This window comes from Pieris napi, chromosome 13, assembly GCF_905475465.1.
Source record: "Pieris napi chromosome 13, ilPieNapi1.2, whole genome shotgun sequence".
In the NCBI taxonomy this organism is placed as follows: domain Eukaryota; kingdom Metazoa; phylum Arthropoda; class Insecta; order Lepidoptera; family Pieridae; genus Pieris; species Pieris napi.
Window position 1 is genome coordinate 5,738,716 of NC_062246.1, and position 18,776 is coordinate 5,757,491.

Sequence of the window (18,776 nt, forward strand, 5' to 3'; positions counted from 1 at the left end):
AATCACTACTCTGTAATATAAGTATAAATAGTTTTTTTAGGATTTATAACTTTATTTTGTTTCAGATCGAGAGGAATGTATTGCGTTCAATTAGATCATGATGAGAGTTGTCCTTTTGATTAAGAAAATCATCAGTATTTTATAATTCTTACAAATATTATAGCTACAAATATTTTATCACATCAATTCAAAAAGTGCCGTGTTAAGTAAACTTTTTACTCCCTAGATTAAAATAATTTAGTTTTGGAATGTGGAAATTGTTGTTACACATATATTTAAATCACCAAAGAGATCCATCACGGACATTGTATGAAAACGTAAATTATTACTGGCTGACGGAAATAATCCGGACTAAATTAAAAAAAAAACTTTCTGTAAAATTCACGCGAAACGCATTATTTTATTGTTTTTTCAAATTCGGATTTAGGTTAATACTTGACTCACTGAGTTGCACTTTATTTTCTCAGAGATGGGATAAAAGGAGTGTCCATTTCGGGAGCGACAGCATTTTAAACTTGAGGTTTATCCTTTTACACCCATTCACTTCATTTAAGGATTCAAAACACTCTTCTATAATGTTACTTGGAAAATAATCTACTATATAAAAATAAGTCGGGTTTTCCTTCCTGACGCTATAACTCCAGAACGCACGAACCGATTTCCACGGTTTTGCATTCGTTGGAAAGGTATCGGGCTCCGTGAGGTTTATAGCAAAGAAAATTCAGGAAAAATTTCAATAGAAAAGCGGGATCACCAAACGAAATGTTACATAAAACGAAGCCATCTGGTGGCGAAACGGAGTTCGCCGAGTTTGCTAGTGTTATATATTTTTAGCGGCTTTAATTTAAGGGCTCAGCTAAAATAAATGAGCTTTAATACCCATGACAATTTTAGTACAATGTTGTATAGTTTTAAGTGTAGTTATGATAGACTGCCGTACTTAGATTCGTTTATGAGTTAACTATTCATAAAATGTACTAATATTTTTGCTATGCACTAAACGAAGCATATGTTTTGTGACCTTTTTGCATCATACATTAAAATTATTAATAAACCATTAGATTATTTAATGGAGAGCCGTGTTGGCTTATGGTTTCGTTCGAATCTCGTCCCTGCGGTCGTAGATTCGATCCCCGACAATGGCAATGGTACACCCATTTGACGCATGTGCGCATTAAACAGTCGTGCGTACGGTGAAGGAAAACATTGTAAAGAAACTAGGCATTCGGGTTGATCACCTACCTATCTAAAAGAATAAATGATCACGAAACAAATACATAAATCGGCGGCCCAGACCTAAAAGGTTGTAGGGACATTGATAGATAATTTATTGAAATCTAAGTACGGCTGTTTTATTAAAAGTATTTTAAATAAAGTTTTACAGATTCATATTGTGTGTATTTTATTTTAAGTATAGCAATCTTTTTTACAGTATTAAGCTGGCCATAGACGGACCGCATGTTGCAGTCAAGACCGACTGCAATATGCGATTTGCTCAGGAACTGCTCGAGCGGTCCGTGTATTGCGGATATGAATTTAGTATAGAAACTGCAGATCGCCGTGCGGCGACCGCATGTTGCAGTCAAGACCGCCCGTCCGACCGAAGACCGTCTATGGCCCGCTTTAGCTAGACAAATAGAATGTGATATTAAATTAACGACGTAGAATACGATAAATTAAAGTTCGAATTTAATTTTTCGTCAAAGTAGTATTCGTCTTCGGGAGTAGTTCCACTTGAACAATTGTACAGGACAAATTACAGGCATCATTATAAAATACTGATTTAAACGTCATATTTCCATACAAGAACATGCCACCGTAGTATTTTTGAGCAACTGTGTCTAAATTCAATTGTAAGTGATGATTACCCTGAAAGTTACAATACATATTAATACTGGTCGAAAACATATCGAATGACGTTCAGTTTCTTCTTCAGACATCAGCTCTTTATTTGGATGGAAAGGCTAAATTAGCCTCTAAAACGCTTAGTATGCTCAGCAAGGCAAAATGGTACTTCACTTCGGGTTACCGCTTGAAACTCTATAAAGCGTAAATTCGGCACCGCGTGGCAGCTACTGTTCTCAGCTCTGGGCAGAAGCTCCCGGGAGTTCAGTATTTTCGAACCAATTCGACTTAGGGTCCTCAACAAAAGAGGGTACCAATTCTTAAAAGGTCGGCAACACACTTCCGAGCCGGCAATGTGAGTGTCCAAGAGTGGCGGTATCACTAAACAGATTTGCCTCTTGCCCGTTTGTCTCCAGGTACATAAAAAAAATATTGGCTACTGGATTGACACGGGCTACTTCAATAAACAATTATTTTATTGACAAATATTACATAAATTACACAGAGATAATTTCAATAATAATACAAATAAATATATATTAACAATCTTATTGCACACTACAAACGGGCAAAATCGATATTAAGTGATGCCCTGAGCACAAACCTTACGGCTGGCAAGTGCATTGTGCTTTTTTCCTTACCCTTCTAAATTACTATCATCTTCTGTCTATTAAACAAGTATCATTGAATTAATTATTAACTCACTTTACGAAAGACGCAATTATCTGTCACATTTAGTATTGCTTGAAAAAGTGGCTTTATGAATAGATGATCGCAAGGCTTTTTCATCTGAAAACGGATGACGTTCTTTCCATTGAGACTTGCAAATATTTTCCCCTGTAAACATACCTAACATATTGTTGAAGTCTGTAAGAGATCGGTTATTAGCTAGAACCACACAAGCCCGAATGATAACAGCCTTGCGATTCTGTACCTCACTTTCCGAACTCTCACGACTGATTTGAGCGCGACCGCCGCTGTGAGTTAGTGAGTTACAGAATCGCATGGCAGTCCCAAAAAGCTTAAACTTTTGAGCACATAATTACTCTAAACTGCAACAAGATCTTAATAAAAACATTAGTTTGAGGGTAGAAGTAAATTGAGTTAAGATACAAACTTAACCTTTGACAAACAAAACTGCGCTCTTAGTCTTCATAAGCGATTCTGATCTGTGAACTTAATTTATCCATTTTATTGACTACATTATAACGAGATAAATACATTTAAAATAAGATCTGCAGTTATATTTTTTGTGATGACATTCATTAAAGTTATCGCAAAGCCAATACCCTGGTCGGAATGACGTCCTCTTTGATCACAATGTCATATGATAAGTCGACATCGTTGAGCATTTTAGCTTTGATATCGCTACAGTCTCTGCGTTTTGGACCCTTACACAGCTCTAGGTGATTCACGTGTACTGAGAATGAACCCTTAAAATTAATAAATTATTTTAATACTTTGCTTCATATTTTCACCATCTGTTAGAATCTTCTTCAGAATCTTCTACCTTAGAATAGGAATCAACTTTTAAGTTATGCTGTATCAATTCAAGTACATACATCAGTGGCGCTACAACTTCTTTAGGTCTTGGCCTCAGATTTCTGAATCTGTTTCATGATCATTTTTTAAATCTAATAGGCAAGTAGGTGATCAGCCTCCAGTGCCTGACACACGCCGTCGACTTTTTGAGTCTAAGACAAGTCGGTTTCCTCACGATGTTTTCCTTCACCGTTCGAGCAAATGTTAAATGCGCACATAGAAAGAAAGTCCATTGGTGCACAGCCGGGGATCGCACCTACACGCTCTGGTATGAGAGTCGCACGCAGAAGCCACTAGGCCAACACTGCTCTAAATCAAATCAAGTAATGAGTTTATAAAAATAATTTGTACACAGATGAACGAGTCTATTTCTGCTTTATCGTATTATTGGCAAGTAGGCTACTTTTACCAACAAACCTACGCTGGGATTTGGACCCTGAGTTACCTACACATCATACGTTATCAGCTACGCCACGAAGGTGGCTCACGAAAGCAAATTTATATAATAAAATAACAGTATTGTCAAATCACTCACATAATCCTTTGATGACTCAACAGTCATAACAAAATGAAGAGAAGTAATCGAATAAATAAAAAACGAATATTTTTTCATAACCATAATGAACACCTATCCAACCACCGATTATGGAGATATTTTTCTAAACTGTTCGGAGATATTTTTTCAAATTAATATCAGTTTATTCTAGTTAAATACAGTTAGTATAATGATATTAAATACATGATTATAGGCGATTTTCATTTAACTACCGAGAATTATCTCTAAATATATGAGATACGTATCTATGTAATGTCCGCTTTTTTGAAAACCTTTATTTATAATTTTGTTTGCACTGGATTTGCACTAAAAACTTCATTTTACTGAGCGCTATTTATAAAATTAAATAAGTCTAATTGAAAAAATAATGTTAATAAAAAAAGAAGAGTGCAATTAGACACATTTAGATAGAGTATTAAAATTTTGTTTAAGCTTAATATATATTTTTTTAGCATTTCTGACTTGCTTGCATACAATAGTCACCTATATAGTAGGTACATGAAACAGCCAAAAATAACTTTGAGTGAACAGAAGATTTTTTTAATTTTCTTTATGTCCTTCTGCACACGTACGTGTAATCCCAAAACTTAAAAGTACGATTTTTGACTATAATTTTATTATATTTTACTATACATGTTTAATTTTATACATACAGCGCAATGTTGCAACTGGTAGAGAAATTTAAAAAAATATGTTAGGGCTGCATAAATTCAACCTAGCTAAAGTTGAATGTACCCATCAAGATTCCCGCTAAGGAAAGTAGAGCTTAACTTCGGCAATTGATCGATCTGTTACACCCTAAACCTAAACGTCGTGATCATCTCCACGATGCTTCAACGCAATTGTCACTATACGACATTTGTCATTACAATTCTTGTATTTACAAGAGTATTATAAATTATGGAGTATAAAAATTTCAATTCTCTTTCTCGAACTGCTTTTCTTGCTATGTGACATGGTAGGCAATGTTCCGAGTATAATTTTAAAATGCTGCAGCTTGGGTTGTGTTATTGGTGCTGGTGGCCTTTGGGTTGGGACTGAATTAGGATTAAGACCTAAGAATAGAGATGAACAGACCCTCGTTGGTGGTGCAATATGGTCCCAAATAATAATTCCGATTGGCTTACTAATAACCCTGGTGGTCGAAGACAAGCTCTACACATTTGTTCACGCCTATTTCTTATTCGCTGGTGCAATTTTATTGGTGACAACTGGGTTGTTGTTGGTGAGAATCTTTTATTTCATTTATTGAAGTGAAACTTCTTTATCGGGGTTGGAAAAATTTTTTGTGTACTTAACGTTTTTCGTTACGCGTCATATTTTTCCGTTACGCGCCATATTGCTTTTTGAAGTCAAACTTCTTTATCGGCGTTAGAATGAATTTTTTATCGACGTATGGGCGAAATTTTGTAGCAAATCGTCACGTTTTTCGGTTACGCGCCATCTTTTTCTTGTCCCTACCACGGTTGATCCGAAGAGATTCGAAGCCATTAATAACAAAAATATATAATAACGATAACAATTATAGTAATAATTCTATTACAGTTAATGAAATTCTGTAATAATCTTAGTAGTAATAAGGTAAAATGAAATAATTGTACATATTTGTATTCATGTCTATGATAATAAAAGCCTTTTGTTAAACTTTATTTAACCAATTTCGTTAAGTTGCATATAGTAGATCATTTTTCGAAAAATAAGGTCATAAAGAAGTTTCACTTCTTACGTGTGTACACCTAGTACACGCACACATTTTTTTAATCACGTACTTCAAGTTTTAGTTAATTATATCACTCCAAATCTGACTTGTTATCTTGTATATACTGAAATACCCAGGGAGCTGTTATTTTCAGGTTTGTTTAGAGTGCAAAAGACTAAATCAGAGCAGAACGCATAGACTGAGCGATGTTTTGGAGCATGCCGCGCAGATATCAACTCTAACGAGGCCTTTTGATAAAATATACTTCACTATCGGAGTTTTATGTATTTTAGCAAGTATTCTCACATTTTTAGATTTCCTTTACGTTATTATTATGTAAAAATGAGTTTATACAATTTAAATTTGAATATTAAATGTCTTGCTGTTTTATCCATATACATATATAATTAGGTATTTCTATTGGTAATTCTCTAATATCATAAAATATTATCCTATGAATTACGTCTTTAAAATACAATAATACATTTGATAGAAATTACATTTCAACTTCGTTTCGTTATAGTTTTTTCTGTGAATATTGTGAAGATAAATCATGAATACATGTTCGTGCAGATATAAATATATACGCGATTGATTATAATTATCAAAAACGACTGTGGGAAAAACAGATTGATTACGATAATATTTACAAAGTATAAGCGCGGATGACTTTTGTGTTAAAGCTATTGCCTACTATGAGCTATAACATGCAATGAGTGGATAAAATCAGAATCATCTATCTAATCATCTGACGATACAAAACATATTGAATCCATTGAAATCCATGTAGGATTTCAGAGTCTTATCGATATCACTAAATAATATAGAAATTAATAGGTAGATTTATTATTGAGCTAAGACAAATAATTTTTACCCAATTAAACACTAAACTAGTTATTGAAGAAAACGATAATTGATAAATAATAACTACTCTAATAATACATATTTATTATTTACATATGTAAAATTGTGTAAATGATATAAAATATGCTAAAAATCGAATAAATTTTTTTCATATTATATCCATACATTGCAAATGAAACCTGTAATTCACCGAAAATATACTTATACTTTCGGTGTTACTTATACTTATAAAGTATACTTTATACTTATCGTGCACAATGCGCATATACAAGCGCTTAAAATAAAATGTTGAATGGACATTAAAAACTAAAAATATTTCTATGAAACAAAAGTGGCAGTCGACATTCATCATACATTATAGTTTTTGTCTAAGAGTGCGGATGGACTTAACTACATTTAACTTAGGTAATATTAAGACAGAAGGCGATTAAGGTGGGGGATGACAGTTACTACCAGGACCTACAACTTTGACAAAATATTAAAAAGTTTTTTTAAAAGACGCTCAAAAGCTACGCATAGAAAAATGATCAGCCTCCGTATGGTACATATTCGTTTGCTGAGTAAGTTTTCCGCATTCATTTTAAAACAAGCTCTGCTTACTTGTATGACCTGTCCAACAAATCGTATTACACCTTATTATTTTATTGCTAGCAGCTGCCAGATGCGATCTAGAGCAATGAATACAAGAGAATCACTCTGGATCAGTTAACAAAACTATTAAAGAACCTCAGGTCCCATCCAAAATATTTCTGCGAAAAAATTGTATATATATCTCAATAGGAAGTGACAGCTGCGGGAAACTGTGCTGTCTCTTGCCTGTAAGTATTAAATAAATATGGGATAACTGGGCAGCTCATTTCTCATGTATACCGCAGCACCATCAAATATATTAAGCTTTAAAATATCCCTGAGTTAGGGCCTAAAACCTACATTTAATTTAAATGTTAAAAATAAGGCCATTCCGTGTCCTTTTTTATACTATCAAATTACAGTTTAATAAACAACAAATAAAAATTCTAAACAACAAAAATATACCTAATCACAATGAGCAAGTAGCAACACTGTAATAACTGAAATGTTTTCGGCTCGACAACAGCGTTGACGTTGAATTAGATGATAACACAAAATTACTATAACAGCAATATTCTGTAATTCTTCATTCATTATTATTTGGGCCGATCCCGGCGGCACTGCAATGCCGGGCCGACCCGTGACAGGAGTGGAGCGAGCCCCGAACATCCCGTCAGTTTCCAAAAATCAGTTTAATATACTGGTCCCGCTATGCGGGAACTTTCAGATATTAAGCTGAAAAGAACAGATACTACACTTTGATCTTAGCCAAAAGGCCGAGAAGCGATGCCAAACAACTAGAAAATGTAGGATATAACTCAAAACTAAATCGTTTAAATAGCGTGTTTTATAATTGTTGAAGCAGAATTTAGCGCCATCTACATTTAGTTTGTGTAACTAAACTTTGTTTGAAATAGCACCCTTTGTATCTAAACAGACAGATCGTAGAAGACATGCTACAAAATTCTAAATTCCCGATAGTTTTTAATAAAATATTTAACAGTTATAAAATATATTATGATAGCTAATATTATATTTTATAACCGTAATTCATAAATATCTATAATCCGTAACTATTTAATATATTATGTGTTGCCCTTAGCACTCCTTTATGGTTTTGGAAATAAATGAAAGTGGCGTAACATTCCTTAATGAATGTAGGCAATGAGTATTAGTTTGATTACGATGAATTAAGTCAGTTATAAAAACTAAAACATATATTAAAAGGATTCAATTTAAGGACAAGTCTGAGTTATAAGTAATTTATGAACTATCTATGTATGACCGATGCTAAACTATAGCAGTATACTGGAACGCAAGCCGTTTGGCCTGTGATCGCTGTTGTATCAAAATCATTTGCTAAAACAATATATAAGAAGACAAATTAGTGATTATGCTATTATTAAAACATTAATCAAGCGTAGTCTTGCTAGTAGCGTTAAAATGCCTTTTGGATTGTAAGTAATTTTTTTAATTGAATTCATTACACCTATGTTTTTTTCTTCCCCTTCACAATACCGAAGTAAAGTGCTTTGATCTTAATATGTGATGCATAACAAAATTCCTAAGATCTATCTTAAATCTCTACTGTATAAGCATCCCTAACATAAGTTAGGGAAACGAGAGACAAGTAATTATACATTATTTAGAAATCATGGTTCGTGTATCCTTTTACGTGTGTACGTTACTGGATTTATGCACTTCTTGCTGGTATATTTGTGTTGTTGCCATTGTTTTTTGTCTCCAAGCTAAAGTTAAACAAATTAGGCCTATACAATAACATTTTTATATATTTTCAACAGTATAATCGTCACGGGAATCCTTGCGTTTGGCGCCTATTGGACGACAAAATATTTATTAAGTATGTCCGACAACAACGCAACCACAACTCATCATCCATTAACAACTACCATTGCCCCGAAGTTATAATGAGTTATTTAATTTAATTCACACGCTTGTATATAGTTTAAGTCTTAGTATCAAATAAATGATTTAAGGACATTTTTCTTATTTCTTCCTGAATAAACTAAATGGTGGGATCTCACAGTGACGAAATAATATTTACAGTAATATTTTCTCACGCTTTTATATTTGGACAATATTTAACAGGAAATGGTCGGTCGTTCTTCTGATTTTAAGGCCTTGTTTCATCTTGTTATTGGTCTTTTGAAACTATGTTATACACATTAATATGTTGATATTTTAAGTTTGCTTTAGCCTAGAATTCGATACATATTGTGTAAACACACACACTTTTGTTACACACGTGCACAGAGAAGACAAAAAGTAGAACTAATATCTTAATAATATAAATTACGCGTCACGTTGTTTGTCCGTTAAGACTCCTAAACTACTTAACCGATTTCAATCAAATTTGCACACCGTGTGCAGTTTGATCTAACTTAAAAGATAGGATATTTCATATTATATATAATTCTACTGTACGTGTATATGTCACTGAACTTCTCTTAAACGGCTGGACCGATTTGAATGATTTTTTCGTGTGCATGTGGGTTGAGCCCTGGATTGTTTAGATTCACAAAGCAGCCCGGCAGATGGCAATACAGTCGATACTTTCATACTTTATTTAATATCCTAATCGCTTGAAATATCAGGCAGGACAACATCTTTGGGTTCCGCTAGTACATAAATAAAAACAAATATTTTGAATTAACTGTGATTGAGGAAGAGAAAATTTGAAATTTTGATTTCATACAAAAATATATTTTGCGAAAATTGAAAATGTATCAACGCCCTTATGCGTATTGATGTTATGAGATATACCAGAGAGTACTTCCTTTAATCAGATAGTTCAAACACATTAACTTATCTTCGGCTACCGCGCTTTGTTAGAACCATGACATTTGCATTGTAAGTATTTTAGGCTGTCTCATTCTCATAATCTAAAAATTGTAACAGTTAAGAATAACATTACATTTTTAATTCCAATTATATGCGTCCTATGTATTAAACTGCCTTTAGATACCTAGAGATAGCTCGAAATAGATAAGGACGGCTGTTCCTCTTTTTACTATTTATTTATTAACACTTCGTTGCATACAGACATATAATAAGACAATTAAATGAAAAGGAGGGCAACTGGCGGCCTTATCGCTCTCTTTCAGGCAACCAAATAAAATTTTAAATTAGAGTAAGGTAAGCAAGAAGTAAGCACATACATAAGACAAAGTTATTAAGAAAAAACTAATGGAACAAAATTATTATTTATTATAAACATATGCTAACAGTGATCAATCAGACTGAAATACTTTATAACTACGCAGGATAGCTCCTCCGGTTGCTTTTAAAATCTAATGTGTCAGGGTGAAAAATTAAAATTAATTGTTTTGAATTCAAACACCTTCTTGCCTATAAAATTATAATTCAACGGACGCGTTTACGTGTATACCCCCCCCCCCCCGTACAGGACATATGAAAGCAAAATAAATTATTAATAATAACTGTGTTACATATATTTTATAACATTACTTTTTCAGTTTGCTAGTGACGTGTTTGATGGCTTTCGGAACGTATTGGGCAACTAAATATGCCTTAATGGAAGGCAGCTTTTTTGGTAATACCACCAGTAGTGCAATTACTACAACCACAACTACTCCTAAGTATGATGAAGAGGGTGGTTATGACGGTAGTGGTGATGTAAAAGATGATTTCGGTAGCGGTTCAGGTGGTAATGAGTTGAAAGTGGTTAATGAAGGCAGTGGTAATGTAATTGATACTATTACGCCCGAGGTTAGAGTTGGTACACCGAGATTGGAATCTGGCTTAGCACTTGTTAGAACTACAGTTCCACCAGAGAATGTGACGAGCAGAAGAATTCTTGATATATTTGAAGATGAATCGATGCTATTACCACCAATGTAAATATAGATGGAACAACAGATGTTTGGAAATTTTGGAGTATATTAATGTAATCTATCTTTCAAATAGTAAATATCCATGTAGGGAAAACCCATGTGTTGGTGCTTTTAGAAACTGAAAAAATACCATATATCGAAATATTCGAATATTTGACAAAAGCCATTTAATAGTTAAGACCACGGAGGATTTATTACGTTTTTGTTAGAACACTCGTTTATGTCAAACAATAATTATAATGTATACTAACTTATACTCTTATTTTTAATTCCGTAGAATTCTGACAGCTATAATTTTTTGACATTTCAGTGATGGCAAAATTTTTTGGCCGGGCACATTTGATTTAATACGAGTCTGAACATCTGAGTCTATACATACATTTTATTGTACGTTAATGTATCCATTTTATTAAATGCGGTGCTCTACATTAAAATTGGTTTAACGGCGAGTGGTAATTAAGTTCCTTTTCATCACAAACAGTAAAAAACGCACAAGTAAAGATAACATTTTATTTTTTTAAAAGGTTTACTAAGCCTGGAATTAGTAGGCAGTGATGCTAGCTAATTCGATATATTGTCCGTGATAGTAAAATATTTGTTTTTTGTATTAGGTATTTGTTATATTTGTAATATTTAGATTTACCTTTTTGTAGGTAAAACATAAAAAAATACGTAGCATTTTTTTTTTATTGCCGTCAAATTCGTCCCTTTTTCGGTAGAGAACGTTAGAAGCAACACTTATGAAATGTCAGAAGTCTACGGAATCAAAAATCAGAGTATACATACTACTTTAAACTACTTACACATTTTATAAAAATAGAAACATCTTACATTCGTCTGTCTTCCCAAACCAGTCGCAAATACATCCAGTTCTGGTGCAGAACTTCAGAAACGGTTAAGAAGCGTAATTATTTTATTAGCGGGATTTTATTTTTGATATTATAGCAATATATGAACATATATAAATTCGCATTTTATTTCCAATAAACCTAAGCATTCCTAAACATTTATAAGTAATTAGTTATTACCTAAAACACATTGTACATTTTTGTTCGTGGTAAAAATATTTTAATGTTTATTTTACCATCCTATTACAATCTCGTGTGTATAAAAGGGAAGGATGTTAAAATCATAACATTCAAACACTTGGTTGCAGTTATAATACACAAAGTATTCATTTAGTGTTTTGTGTTGAGAGCAATGATAGCAGGGACGTAAGTATAATTTTTAGGTTATTTTATATTTTTTAAATTGGCGTGGTGACTTATGCGTAGCAAACCAGTTAATCCCAGGATTTGTTGACCGAGACGTTACAAAACTAAAATCTAAAAGTATTTAAAGGAAAGGTTCATATTACAAAAAAAATATACATATAACTGGGGAATAATGAAACAAATTTTGAGGACGTTATTGATGAATGAACAAATAAATAAAATAATTAAGTTAGCCGTTACAATCCCGGTTACGTAGTTATTAAACTTAAATAATTTTTCCTTGCTTTTAAAGAAAATGCGACCTGATTAGAAGTATCCTGCCTAGCACTAGTCCAGACCCTTTTATCAACTAGAGAATCGTTAACTTTATAGTAAGCCTTTTTACACAGCTTTTCTTTCATACATTTCTTAAATTTATTAAAAGGCAAAGATAAAAGAGCCTCTGGGATTTTATTAAAGAAGGGTATCCCTTTTCCCAAAAAGGAATCACTAACTTTAGATAGTCTAGTACGGGGAAATTGCAGCCTGCGTTTGTTCCGAATATTAACAACATTGTGCGTATGTTCTATTCTAGTAAACTTATCACTATTTTTGTATACATACATAATATTTTCATAAATATATTGCGAAATTATTAGGATTTGGTTGCCTTGAATTGGAAAACCCAAATAATATCTACAAGTTACAACTCTAAATAAGATTAGGGTAAAAAACCACCTTTACCGCGGAAGGCGTGGTCCTTTGCTTAGTACTTCGCGACAGCCCAAGACGAGGCCTGAGGTCGTAGGAGACGCCCATGCGCTAGTCGCAGGAAAACGTCTATTCTTGCCTAGCTAAGCTGCGCTAAAGCGAGATCCCATTCAAGAAAAAATAAATCTTCAACTGTACAAAACTGTGTATCGGCCGCTTTCCATACTCAATTCCAACAAGTCTATGTAGTTATTTTTAAAAACGCTGATATCTCAAAGTTGGTGTTACAAACTATTCGAATCGGCATCGCTATCACTACGAAGTTTTTTTATATAACAGAGCAAACGGCCAGGAGGCTCATGTGATGTTAAGTGATATCGACACTCATTGACACTTACATTCTACATCTCAAGGGTGGCCTTTTAAGAATTGATACGCTCCGCTTGTGAACGACCGTAAAGGCCGATTTACATTATCATTAGTGTTTAGGAGAGTGCTTTAGGATAGTACTTTAGTTGAAACATGTAAACGCTACGCTAAAGAACTTGCCTTTCAAGTTGTACTAAAGCACTCTCCTAAACACTAAGATAATGTAAATCGGCCTTAAGTCGAAGGGCAGAGGCACGGTAAAAGAATACCACCTTAACAATGAAATAATAAAATAAACTTTTTAATATTACAAACATCTTCCATTACCTTATAAACAAATAAAGTAGTTTTAATTATTTTTTCAAAGAAATTTAGCAATGCTTTTTCACAAAGACCTAATGTTACTTAGTTAAAAGGTTATGAAACATACCTAGTTATTAAATTGAATTAATAATATAATAAAATAATAAATAATTATTATTATTAATATTTGAATAATATACTAAATATTAAATATTGTTAAATTATTAACGCTAAATATTAATTATTTAATATTTAAAAAAAAATAAGAAAGCCAAAGTAGTCTAACTTCTTACGCGCGTACATAAATAAGTACACGCACCATTTCTTTTTGATTGATAGTTTGGAATGCGTAATTTGGTTGATGGAAATTATTACAGGTTCCTCATCTTTGGTGCGCTGATGGTAACATTACTTCTGGGCGGCAAACATTTACTCGCAATGGACCGTGTTAATAATGAAATTCCAATTACAAATTTAACTGGATTTGGTAAATATTTTAATTTGTATTATCTATATTCAATGTGCACTATAGTAGCCGCTGACAATTGGCCAGGGGTCTTAATATTATCACGTATCGATATTTTTACGAAAACAAATAATCGATAACAAAATTATTATTTTTAGGCGGTGACAAGGTCAATTTGGTGTTAAGAAGATTAAAAATGTATAAAGAACAATAATATAACGAAGGTGGATAGATATTAAAATGCTACTTCGATGATTTCGTTTGTTATATCAATATATTAATTCTATAAATATTTAATTGTATGTTAATATTATACGTTATTTAACATAAAGCATTTTTATCAAAATACCTATTATTAATAATAATAATTTAAATTTTAATTGGAAACGTTATTATGAGATATACTTTTATAAGGATGCACTCTACAATAGATGATGAATATTTTACCAGGCTGCAAATACGAAAAAAATTTAACTACAGCCACAGATTACACCATTTATTTATTTGGGTATCACTTTTCAATATTACGCACACAAACAATCAAAGATGAGTTCAACAACAATAAAGAGAACAATGGTATGTTAAAATAAACACTAAAACAAAAGTTAATAAATACGAGTCAAAATATACGAACTATTCTAGATTTAATGGTGAAAGAACATCTGTTGTGTGCACTGGTCGTTGGATTTTTAGAAATGGGTGCTGGTCTGTAAGTATTATTTATTTCTTTAGTAAGTACACAGTGCACACCTTCGTATTTTCAAAACATTTTTGAAGCAAATAGTTTGCTTGCTTGACTTTTAAAATTCGTGTACTTAGTGTAAGAATTTTTTATATAGGTTCACGTTTTGGCTTTATAGGTACGTTTTAAAAAAAACTTTCCTCTTTAATACTCGACATTCTAAAGAGACATCATAATTTGATGCGAGATTTTTAGAAGTTTTAAAGTCATTTACGGTATCATACGTAATACGTTTTACTAAGTACAAGGGGAATAGGAATTCCATAATAAAACTAGACCACCTTAAGCTTAACGCTCATGGCTAGGCGAAGGTATTGAGTACAATTGTCGGTAGAAAATTGTAGAAAAAATAAATCAAATAATTAGTTTATTTTGTATTTTTGTAACTGTAACGGAAAATAATTTAAATCTTATGTCTAAACTGTTTTTCTTAATTAATTAAGACACAGTTGGATAGTGTAATGTAAGGTATATTGATTACCTTTGCCTATCTAATACGCTAGGTAATCAAAAGGGAGGCAAACGAAAATACCAAGCGGGAGCAGAGGCAGTCCATTCTTGGTCGTTGACAAAGATACATGTCTGTTTTCTTAATTTCTAAATATAAATGTATTTTTAGTTCCCGTATATACGAATCTCCGAGTCAAGTCGGTAGCGCCTTTAGAGTCTGGCTAACGAAAGTTGATACTGAACAAGCGCGGCAAATTTAAAAAAATATCAGCATGGCAGCCCTAAAGTAAAAAGGAAAGTTGGAACAACTTTGCACTTTGATACTTTGACATTCATTATTTTACTAGTGGATGCTTGCAATTTTTAGGCTTATAGATTTTGTGGACATAAGTTCTTCATCTATGTAGATTATTGGCTTGCCTTCTGCACGTTTCGATGCTATGGTACGCAAAAAGCGATGTCTCCATGCAGCTATATCATATCGTTCAATTAATAATGAACGTTCATTTTTGTTTTTCTTAAATTCATAAAACGTTGGCTAATAATCTCAAGACTATCTGTAAAAGAACAATAACATTATCTAAAGTAACTAAAACTAATATGAACTTATTTAAAATAAAAAAAAATTCAGTATCTACTTTCGTTAGCCAGAAAACCTATAGTACCTACAGGGCTGAGGGCGCCCGCATACAGCGCTGTTTGCCGTCCGCGTCATTTTCTGGCTGTATTCATCCTCGATGAACCTGCGCCCGTGTACCTACCTTCCTTTTCATTTTGAACACTCGCTTACGATTGATAGACGCTACATGAACTAGAGACGCCGTTGATTCAAAACCCTTAATATGAACAAACAAGAGTCAAACTATTCCGAATAACCAACTATTTCATATACTTACAGTGTGGTTATATTTGGAGCGCTAATATTCTCTGCATTTTGGTCGTATAAATTCTTTAACGCTATTTATACTGCAACAAAACGTAACATGACTTCAACGACGTACAGTACAGTACCCGTTACAACAGCTATACCTTTTAGAAGAGAATACATAGAGTATATTGACTAATTATACTCTAGGAAAGAGTACCTTATTTGTTTTGTGGATTATACAATCACAATGGACAGTGAGTTTTGTATTTCTACTACTGTATTAACCCATAAACACATAGAGGTATTCCTCCCTCATAAAAAAGGGGTAATAACCACAGGGAAGCTTCAGCTCTAAATAGTTTTCAGGTTCTCTCTCTGTTTACAGTAAAGGCTCAAAATTTGACTTGTAAATTTTTTTTTTGCAAGCATGGCTTTTCGCCTGTAAAAATTATGTTTATTTTAAAGCTAGCAGAGAATTTATAATTCTCAATTTAATTATCATTTTTAAATAAACATTATGGCATTTAAATATAGAACTTGGCGGGTATTTAGAGAAAATGACTAACAATTATTGCATGTATTAAATTTTACTCCAAAAATTAGTAGCATAACACTAACATTTCTGCTTTTTTGTTTATTTAATTATATTGCCTGTACTTATAAATTAAATCCTTCTTAAAGCAAAAAAGGTTAAAATGTTATCTGCAGAAATCCAAACATTAAGCGATGTTGAGATGTTTTCTGTGAGCGAGATTGTTTCTTTGTGATTAATAATATACTTAATCTTTGTCATAAATATTTATACTTACAATATAAATCGTTAATCTTACAATATATATAGTATATATAGATGTAACTGTAAAATTGTTTTTTTATCTATATCTGTTATTAATAATTTATTTCAGATTCCTACTAACTGGTGTAATGGTGTTCAGCTTATATTTAATACTACATCAGGCGAAAAGGAGCATGCTTTCTGATGATGACTATTCATGGGACAATGAAGACACTAACTGGTTTGTTAATACCACTACTGAAATTACGCAGAAGATACTCAAGATAAACCAAGCTTAAATACAAAAATTAAATGTAGGTATTAATAAGCCAATAACTATATAAACGAAATGATAATAATCTAAAGAAAAAAATGGATTAATTAATAATTTTAACTATAAAATAGCATGTAGCTTATTTCTATTATTAAATTCAGAAATGCAATAAAACTCATTGATTTAATTATGTTTTATTTTTCTTACATCAGAGCCATATTAGCCCGTTCTGTTAATTACATTGGAATTCCAGTGCCACAATTTGAAAAAAGCACCGAAATATGCAATTTTATCCTTTTTTTTGTCATATTTCCACGAGTAAATAATTATTTTTATATCGCCTTGTACTTTAAGTATTTGCCTGCACCATAGACTAAAAAATCTATATGGATTACTTACAACAAGTCAATTGTTGTGCATATAGATTTACTTCTTTCTGTATATTCTTATATTATTTTTGTCAATTATCATGTAAAATATTTAAGGACACAATATATAAAGAAAACAGTCACATTTTAAGCAAAAAATAATTTGCACAAAGCAATATCAGCACGCCAATATGGGCTTATAATTTCCAAAAGTAGTTGCTGTATCTAAAAATAATTAAATGGCTTCAATTTTTGCCAATTCATCTGTGTTGTTTGGAATAAAATGTATTAATATTTATATTTAATGTAGAACAGCATCGTAAGAGTATAACGCATATTTAAATAAAGCTATGTGATATTTAGGCTCCCCCTTAACCATGATTATTATTTTGAAACTATCCCTTTTTTATAAAAAAGAAATCAAATTTCAAAGTTTTACTAAATTATCCGTCTCTTTTCATCATAGAGTAAACGAAGTTGGACAGAAAGAGACAAAACAGTAAAGTTAAAAATTCACAGATCAATTTAATTTTTATGAATAAAGGAGTAAATATTTACAAGTCTGTCTTTCCTTACCTTCAAATCTAATAATTATGTCGGCTTAGCAAATACAACTATTTGATTTCTTTGTAATTTCAGCTTATAAATGAAAGTTTGCTTACCTCCGTAAAGTAAATTAAGTACGAGTTAAATACTTACTGAATTAAATTTACAAAACAAAATTATCTTATATACTTATAAAATTGTGGAGACAAGGTCCATATTGTGATGTCCATTAAATTGAATTGAATTTTATCGTTGTATTGTGCGCATTAAATTATTCTACTATAATAATATTTATACAATATTGTGATGTATTCTATTTACAACAGTCGTCTATTTTCAACTTTAAATAATTAATATGACAAACAAACAAAAAACAAGACATCTATGAAACTCCTACGTAAGTTTACGTGCGAGCAATATAGAATGCTTAAATACTAAAAGTTACAGCTTGTAGAAGTATCATCACTATGCGATAGATGTCGCTAAAATATATTTTTTGGTGCGTAAAAAATTTCAAATGAACTGTGTTAGTTTCTGAATGATTTTTAAATACATTATAGCCGAGTCTAGATGTGTCTTTAACAAAATATTATTTTTAATAAAAATTTATACAATATGAAAGTTACAATAATGCTGCGATAGATGTCACTGTAAATTTGTAGCTCTTAACCATACCTTTTTATAAAGATATCGGATATTAAGTAATTACAAAATATATTTAATTACTTCACAACTTCACATTTTTATAATGCAATTTGAC

The 18,776-nt window shown here is 32.0% G+C and overlaps 2 protein-coding genes, 3 long non-coding RNA genes and 1 other non-coding gene across 6 annotated transcripts in view; 4 read left to right on the top strand and 2 right to left on the bottom strand.

Moving 5' to 3' along the window:
- The window catches only part of LOC125055485 (phospholipase A1-like), a 41,257-nt gene extending 40,669 nt beyond the window's left edge, over positions 1-588 (top strand). The window contains exon 8 of the mRNA XM_047657948.1: positions 66-588. Within this exon, the coding sequence (XP_047513904.1) occupies positions 66-123 (58 nt within the window). The 3' untranslated portion in view covers positions 124-588. The remainder of the gene's footprint in view (positions 1-65) is intronic.
- An 836-nt stretch (positions 589-1,424) lies between these two features.
- On the bottom strand, positions 1,425-4,169 carry LOC125055531. The gene is made up of 4 exons (XM_047657996.1): positions 3,923-4,169; positions 3,135-3,278; positions 2,551-2,682; positions 1,425-1,869 (listed from the first exon to the last, which is right to left on the bottom strand). Exons 1-4 carry the CDS (start codon positions 4,004-4,006, stop codon positions 1,690-1,692), a joined length of 540 nt encoding a protein of 179 aa, XP_047513952.1. The 5' UTR covers positions 4,007-4,169; the 3' UTR covers positions 1,425-1,689.
- A 3,502-nt stretch (positions 4,170-7,671) lies between these two features.
- LOC125055655 lies at positions 7,672-7,864 on the bottom strand. The gene has a single exon (XR_007117945.1). It is a non-coding gene; the product is annotated as a U2 spliceosomal RNA (small nuclear RNA).
- A 590-nt stretch (positions 7,865-8,454) lies between these two features.
- On the top strand, positions 8,455-9,077 carry LOC125055611. The gene is made up of 2 exons (XR_007117932.1): positions 8,455-8,533; positions 8,879-9,077. It is a non-coding gene; the product is annotated as an uncharacterized LOC125055611 (long non-coding RNA).
- A 2,978-nt stretch (positions 9,078-12,055) lies between these two features.
- On the top strand, positions 12,056-14,324 carry LOC125055468. Its single transcript, XR_007117899.1, has 3 exons — positions 12,056-12,165; positions 13,905-14,014; positions 14,152-14,324. It is a non-coding gene; the product is annotated as an uncharacterized LOC125055468 (long non-coding RNA).
- Positions 14,325-14,421: 97 nt separating this feature from the next.
- Positions 14,422-17,857, top strand: LOC125055469. Its single transcript, XR_007117900.1, has 3 exons — positions 14,422-14,702; positions 16,084-16,307; positions 16,959-17,857. It is a non-coding gene; the product is annotated as an uncharacterized LOC125055469 (long non-coding RNA).
- The last annotated feature ends 919 nt before the right edge of the window (positions 17,858-18,776 follow it).

Coding starts and splice junctions, on each gene's coding strand:
- LOC125055531 (XM_047657996.1), bottom strand. CDS start 4,006: ATGGTTATGAAAAAATATTCGTTTTTTATTTATTCGATTACTTCTCTT. Junction 2,683..3,134: donor AGGACGTCATTCCGACCAGG/GTATTGGCTTTG, acceptor GTATGTTTACAG/GGGAAAATATTTGCAAGTCT. Junction 1,870..2,550: donor ATAATTGCGTCTTTCGTAAA/GTGAGTTAATAA, acceptor TGTAACTTTCAG/GGTAATCATCACTTACAATT.